At 37.1% G+C, this 8,145-nt stretch overlaps 1 protein-coding gene across 1 annotated transcript; it reads left to right on the forward strand.

Moving 5' to 3' along the window:
- The first annotated feature begins 2,079 nt into the window (after nucleotides 1-2,079).
- On the forward strand, nucleotides 2,080-3,015 carry LOC118495019 (putative olfactory receptor 13C6). Its single transcript, XM_036001103.1, has 2 exons — nucleotides 2,080-2,612; nucleotides 2,859-3,015. The coding sequence occupies exons 1-2, from the start codon at nucleotides 2,080-2,082 to the stop codon at nucleotides 3,013-3,015; spliced, it is 690 nt and encodes a 229-aa protein (XP_035856996.1).
- The last annotated feature ends 5,130 nt before the right edge of the window (nucleotides 3,016-8,145 follow it).

Raw genomic sequence — 8,145 nt, forward strand, 5'->3', positions numbered from 1 at the left:
AAGGCTACAGAACACTCAATTTACAGCATTCATATTTTGACTTTCCTAAATCTATGGAACTCTATTTAAGATGTCAGTTTATACAAATAACATATTAAAGAGTTGAGGTTGCCAAAAAGATGGAGGAAAGAATTGTTTCAACAGAAGTGCAAAACACAGTGTTTGGAATATGTGAACTCTGGTGAAAACAACATTGCATAAGATAAGAACTCACTAAGGCACAAAGACACACACACACACAGGAATACACTCCCACATGGACACTTTTCTCACATATGAGACGCTAATTAGCTTCCACATGGATCTCATTTGTGTTGCTGTATCATCATCCATCATTAATGTTAAACTTTAAAAATTCTTTTAATTTTCATTTTTATTTGCCTGACATACTTTTGGATAATAGTTTTTGTGAAAATATCCTCAAATAATGACAAAATAAAACTGGGCAGCACTTGTTTGAGTCATTTAATTGTGGTAACGTTTTTTTACTCTCCATTATTTATCACCATTGTTTTGACCAGGTTAGGCGTGATAATGATGATATTAACTCTTGAGGCTCGCCATGGTTTAAGTATCGGTTCCATCATTGCTCACCCTCTTTTAAATCCTTTGGTGTATTGTCTTAGGACAAAAGAAATGAAATGTAAGATCTTTAGGATATTCAAAAAAAGTTAATTTATTATAAAAAGGTGCACTACTACTACTATCACTACTACTGTACTACTACTATGAGCCTTTTCTGTTCGGGGGATCAATACGTGGAATTCTTTACCTACTGATCTTAAAAATGATCCTGACTGGGGTCATTTCAAATTTCATCTGAAACTGTTTTTGAAGAGGGAGCAGTCATGTAGTCATGAGTAACAGGGTGCTCCTGTTGTATGGTAATTTATTGTATTAGCCTGTGTTGTGTATTGTTTTGTCTATATTTCCTTTTTAAGGTATGTATCTATTGTTGAGTTTGTATTCTTTACTGTCTTTTATGTAAGTGTTGAGTTATTGTATTTAAAAAAGGGTCCATGTAGGGACGTGAATTGCAAATTAGCTTAGGCTATAAATGTTGTGGTGCGTGGCATATGTCTATGCTACATACTTTTCCCCATACAAATAAACATGAAAAATGTTTTGGGCCTCTGACAATTTGTTGACATTCACAGATGTTATTGACCTGTACAGCAAATATGGGATTTCTGAGCAAGATTATAATTGGCTTAAGCTAGCCAGATACTAGCTCAAATTTCCTGGGGTCAGTATCCGATGCATAGGCGCCGATTTATGTTTTCTAAAAAAAAAGTAGTCAAAAAATGTTTGCATTTCAGAACCTTAGGAAATGGACAGCGGCCAACATGAACATACACGCCTATTTACTCGATAATAATCTTTAAACTCAGGACAGCACCACTTCTCACAAATACAGATAGGTTTGGAGATGAAAAGTTAACTGACATGTAACCGTGATCAGCTTCGTGGGAAATTAAGAATCAATGCCACCTGTCTAGCACTGGTGGAACTCTGCACTGGTGGTGGATGTCGATGCACTTGCATCATTAGGTTTTGCTTTTTTAATAACAAATCTGTCCATTTTAGTCTCACTCTGATTACCTAATGCACATGCACGCACTGTATAGTGGGGGATGGGTGGTGGTCACTAAAGAGGCATATTCATCCGAGAGACGCTGTGATTGGTGGATAGGATATGGAGCAGGGGACTGACAGCGACATAACCAATCACACTATGACAGAAGCTCAACGTAGCAACAACTGCAATGTTTAATTTTAAATGAATGTAGCCTACTGGCAGACTGGCACACATGGGTGCTGAGCACCCACGGTATCGGCGCCTATGATCCAATGTGATTGGACAATCTGCCCAATGAAAGGTTTTCATTCTCGTGAGCCATAAAACCTGTCTGGTAAACTCCATTGTAAGCTAAACGCTGTTTGATTGAGCTGAGAACCGGACAAGAACTGGTCCGTAGCTGGTTATGAGTTACAATGTTGTGAATGACCTTATGCTTTGAGAAGAGTTTTTTCATCAATTTCTTTTTTTGCATTTTTTAATCTTGTTATGTTTTGAATATGTCTTTGCAGAATGCTTCAATCAACATAACAGAATTTATAATAGGAGGTTTTGACACAACCAAAAGACCTATTATAGTTGGTGTGGTTATATTGATTATCTATGTTCTAGCTGTTTTAGCCAACATACTTAACATCCTCTTCATTATTTATGACAAGAGATTGCACAAACCAATGTATCTTCTGATTTGCAACCTTGCTGTTGTTGATATATTGTACAACTGCAGCTGTCCAACAATGATTGGGGTTTTAGTTGCTGGGGTTAATACTATATCTTATGTGCCGTGCTTAATTCAAATGTTTGTTTACCACTTGGGAGCGGTAATGGAGATGTTTGCTTTATCGGTTATGGCATTTGATCGATTGATTGCTTTCAGCTATCCCTTTCATTACCACAGTTATTTAACAAATGTGCGCACTCTAGTCCTTACTTGTATCCTGTGGATTGTGGCCTGTAGTTTTGTGGCTGTACTGCCTGCAACTCTGCTTCCTCTCCCTCACTGTGACTCAAAGCTGAAATACACATTCTGTGAGTATGCTGCCCTAATACGAACTACTTGTGTTGACCCCACCTACTATTTCAATCTGGGTTCCGTCATATCATTTTTTCTTTTATTTTTCACTTTCATTTTTATTTGCCTGACATACTTTTGGATAATAGTTTTTGTGAAAATATCCTCAAATAATGACAAAATAAAACTGGGCAGCACTTGTTTGAGTCACTTAATCGTGGTAACGTTTTATTACTCTCCATTATTTATCACCATTGTTTTGACCAGGTTAGGCGTGATATTAACTCTTGAGGCTCGCCATGGTTTAACGATCGGTTCCATCATTGCTCACCCTCTTTTGAATCCTTTGGTGTATTGTCTTAGGACAAAAGAAATGAAATGTAAGATCTTTAGGATATTCAAAAAAGTTGAGACATCTCAGTAGATTCTTGTAAACTGTTAATTTATTATAACAGGTGCACCCTTCTATTGGCAAAGTATTATTCTAAAATTATTTAATATATTCATCCATGCTTTTTGTAAACTTTGCCTGCTTGCCTAAAGTTAGTATGCGAGAAAGTATGTGTTGTAATGTTACAAATAGGACACAACTGCTGTGAAAGACATTTCAGCAATATTATTAATGTAACTGTAATTTGTCCAGTGTTTACAGGGCGGGGAGAAGCACAAATTGAGCAAATTGAGCAAACACTAATGCTGACGTGTTATACTAGTAATAATGTTTAGCTGACATGTTATAGTAGTAATAATGTTTGGGTGGTGAATAAAAATTACTAAATCCCAAATTAAAGGAAACACTTCTCATCAATCATAGATTAAGTATTGTTGTAGTATTTCTATAGTATTATGTTTTTAAATTAATTAATTTAATTTAAATATATATATCAGAGATTCAAATGGCGTACCAATAGAGGAATCTCGCGTACCACCTGTTGTACTTGTACCATAGTTTGAGAACCAGTGACTTAAAGAGATATTTTGCTGATTTAAATCCAGTTCTGTGTCATGGCAGTATGGCCAGTGTGTTCAGATGAACCGTGTGTGGCTTCCCTCCGTGGCCACAGATCACCCAAGGTCTGCTGAAATCCGCCAGATGACGCAAAATGCATCACAGAGTTCTGCTGAGATCTGTGAATTTCAAAATCGAATTGAAAATAAAGACTTGTAAGCCAGTATCTGTCAGGTGGGCAAAAAACATAAATATCACATTCATTAATGTTTATTCCTTTTGCCCTTATTAAGAAAGTGCAGTTGACTAACCATTGAAACTGAAGACATTCAGCTGTTTGACTATTGTGGATGTTCTTTAGGCAGTTGTAGTTGTAGTGGAACAAACAATAAACCATGAATAATAATTTAACAATTTTTACAGTATACATGGGCTATTGTGATTGTGTGGAGATTGACCTGGGCTGATGTTAGAATTATTATCCCAGTCTGGCCCTGAGCATGGCTGATGTTTAAAATATTTATCATAGTACGTTTATGTTTTAGATAGTGATAGCGATATATATCATGCTATTTTTCACTTCACAATACAGAAAAAATACTTCAGTCAATAATAATAAATGATAAGTAATGTCTTTGGGTAAAAAGTAAGAGAACGTACTGCAGTTATAGTCATTTAGTTTATTTGGTTTATATACTTTGAGTTGATTTTAATATCACAGACTTCAGTAAAAGTTATTGAAATGAAATTGCATATTTTACTAAACTACTTTTGGAAAATCCTACATTTTTTGCATTATGTTATGGCACAATTAGGATATTCTAGTTAAATGTGCTTTGAATCTCTTTTCGCTTGTATGTCAAACTTTAAAAAAAAAAAAAAAAAAAAAACTTTATTAAAGAACCTTTACTGAACTTGAGAGCTTTTTGTTGATTTGGGGCCTATGACCAAAAGTAAAAAAGTTACTACCAGTGTTCTACATCTACTTGAGTGAGATATTCTAGTGCCATTTCTATTTTCTATGGCTAATAAAGTGTTTCACGCTCTTTAATTATAAAAAGCAACTTAGGCAAACCACTCTAACTTTCACAAGCTCACTTGAAAAAAACAGTAGCTGTTTACAGCATTGTGTCACCAAATCCTTTGAGGTTCATTACCAGAGCTGAGTACAGAGGATTGTCACTCCAGAGGGCTGAGAGTGACACATCTTTCCTTGGAACACTTTGTAAACAAAGAAGTCATTAACCTAATGAGCAAAGTTAAAGAAAGAAACAGTAACCAAGCATCGGTAACCATCACACAATGTTAGGAACACAGTTAAGTGGGAAAAGAAATCCTCTGATGGGCGACAACATGCTCACAGCCAACTAATCAGATGCTGGTAAATATTATTAGAAGCAAATTTGGATTGGTTTCCCAAGGTCCCAAACACACTTGTGTTAGCCAAATATCGTACAACAAAAAAATATGCAAAATATAAAAATAAATAAAACGGAGACATAAAACAGCAAGGACATTTGAAACAATGCAAGCAAGACATGAAAACAAAGTTCAAAGTTGGGATGTAACTACAGTATTGCCAGTTAGAGTATTGGTAAAGTCTTTGTAGTGACTTCAGAAACCAAAATAAGTGTGCTTTCACACCTAGTTTGGTAGACTCAGTTTAATTCGGGGGTAAAGTTCAACATTATTGCATTTTTCCTTTGGTTCGGTTAGCGTTTGCACTTTGCACCAAACATCATAAACAAATGTCACATGCTTGAAACAGTCGCTTATATGAGCAGCTGACAAGACAAGCCCACACGGCCCTGACAAGTCACACAGACAACAAGCAACGTATGGTCATAATAGGTTATGGATTTGAAAGTTATCGTCCCTTAAATAATACAGTATCCACATCCATACATAAGTCCACAAATTGTATGCAAAGTTGAAATTGCAGGCTAGAAAATGCACTGTTGCTTCACTTTCTATATTTGGGTTGGTAAATACAACCAACTGAATTCATTCATGGCTCCTACAGTTTTCAAAGGATTTTTTTATTCAACATGTCACATTTGACACATTAATAGCTGCCTTGTGCCCGGTTTTTGCTTTGTAGAACACCCAGATTTTGCACCTGTGCCCTGACAAGCTACAGTGTGCATGGGTGGATTAACTTTTACAGCCTGTCAAACCAAGTTCTAGGAAACAACATGTCTTATCCTCTAGCTCTGCCATTAGTTCAAAGTTTACAATTTTGCCCAATGATGTCAGGATCTCAGAAGAGCAATATTATCTTAATTAGGGCTGTCAATCGATTAAAAAAATTAATCTAATTAATTACAGACTCTGTGATTAATTAATCGAAATTAATCGCATACATAATTAACGGTGCCTGAACCGATACTTTTTAAGAAAGTAAAAAAACAAAACAAAACAAAGGGTACTAAACAACAGTTGGTGACATTAAAGCAGCCATATTATGCTCATTTTCAGGTTCATAATTGTATTTTAAGGTTGTACCAGAATAGGTTTACATGGTTTAATTTTCAAAAAACACCATATTTTTGTTGTACTGCACCGCTCTCTCTCACTGCTGCAGATCCTCTTTTCAGCTGGTCTCTGTTTTAGCTACAGAGTGAGACCTCTTTTCTTTTTCTTCTTCTGTACTATCTTTGATTGCACTCGCACATGTGCAGTAGCTCAGATGTAGATTATGTCAGCTAGCTAGCTCCATAGACAGTAAAAGAAAGGCTGTTTCTACAACTTCGGTCAGTTACAAGGCAGGATTAGCTGGGAGACTTCTAAATGAGGGCGCACATGTAAGTAGTTCTTTTGTAGATTATGGTGAACTTGTGTGTGTTGTAGCAGTGCTTTGCTATTGAGAACGAGGTAGCATGCTAGCGTTAGCATTAGCGTTAGCATGCTAACGCTAACGCTACGAGCTAATGGTTGCGGTTAGCCAGCTCGTTTCGGCTTGTGACGTCACAAGCCGTGCCGATTTTGAACAGCTCACCCAGAGACTGAAGGCAGGACACATTCAGAAACTGTATCTCACTCTAAACAGCATGGATGGATTTTTTTCAAAGTTTGTATGTGTGTGGAAGCACCAGAGACACAACATAACACCCCAAATCCCAGAAAAAGTGTTTTTTTCATAATATGGGCACTTTAAAGAACGGCTTGTTTATTGCTAAGGCCATATGGTCAAAATTAAATGATTTAATAATAATGTATAACAATAACAATAACTTATTTCACTAGTAAATTGCTGTTGAACGACAAAAACAACCACCAAGGACATTTACAATAACTTCAAATGCACAACGAAGCTGTAGTTTACCAGTTTCATTGAACGCACCGTCTGTGTTGTTTTTCCGACGGCAGCTCGGCAGCTGCAGATTGTTACATCCCGCTGTTGAGTCACGTCCTCTACAGTAAAACACAGTCACACTTTACACCGTTCAGCGTTAGCTGTCAGCATTGTAACTGTCAGTACACGATCCGTTCTGCACATGCGCAAGATAATACTGTTTTACCGAGGATACGACCTGCACGATCTGTTCCACGCTAGCCTATGGCTAGCCTCCACCGGGAAGCTAATGTGGTACAACGTGGTAACGTTATATATGTTAGGTGTTTGTTATATATGTCAACGTTTATTTTCAAGTTTTATTTTGAGGGTCTTTTAAAGTTATTACATGCTGTCTCAGCTAACAGTTAGCCGAATTAGCTGTTAGCTAAACTAACGTTAGCTTGCCTGTGGAGGCTAACGGCAGACCGCTACAATCAGCTAGCGGTTAGCCGAATGAGCCGTTAGCTAAACTAACGTTAGCTTGCCTGTGGAGGCTAACGGCAGACCGCTACAATCAGCTAGCGGTTAGCCGAATTAGCTGTTAGCTAAACTAACGTTAGCTTGGCTGTCGACCGGAAGCGTGGAACAGATCGTGCAGTGTCGTAAATCCTCGTACAACCGCGCATGCGCGAACATTTTGCGCATGTGCAGAACGGATCGTGCAGGCAGAACGTATGAAGGTAAATATGGTGCAAAAAGGGAGAGCTTGTAGAATACAATGTGAGAACTTGCAGAACAAAAAATCTGAACTTGTATGTTAAAATTTGCACTTGTAAAAATTTAATTTGCACTTGTAAAAAATATTCACACACATGTGATCTGAATTTGAAGTCATACAAAGAAAAAAATATGAGAGCTTGTAAAAAAAATCTGAACTTGTAAGTTGAAATTTGCACTTGTAGAAAATGTTCACACACCTGTATTCTGAATGTGAAGTTACAGAAAAAATATTCACAAATGTGTAGATTGATATTTACATGAACACAATGACAGCTGCAAACTTATAATGCAACATTTACTCGTATACTTTTTTTTTTACTCTGATTCATTTTCCATCACAACCACAACTCAGTGATTACAACCTCTCGAATCTGTCACTGCAACTTCACATATGTGCTCTCTCGCATCACAAAGTGGCGAATCTGCGCACCTCGACTTTCACAACACTCTTGACGATACATTTGGTGCAAAACTATTTTGTACCTGTGGACTTAGGCTGTGGAGCTCTGAGCTAACAGAACGGGAAAAGCAGGGTTTCTATCGCCAGA

Source organism: Sander lucioperca, chromosome 5, assembly GCF_008315115.2.
Source record: "Sander lucioperca isolate FBNREF2018 chromosome 5, SLUC_FBN_1.2, whole genome shotgun sequence".
NCBI lineage: Eukaryota > Metazoa > Chordata > Actinopteri > Perciformes > Percidae > Sander > Sander lucioperca.

Coding starts and splice junctions, on each gene's coding strand:
- LOC118495019 (XM_036001103.1), top strand. CDS start 2,080: ATGTCTTTGCAGAATGCTTCAATCAACATAACAGAATTTATAATAGGA. Junction 2,613..2,858: donor CTGAAATACACATTCTGTGA/GTATGCTGCCCT, acceptor TGTTTTGACCAG/GTTAGGCGTGATATTAACTC.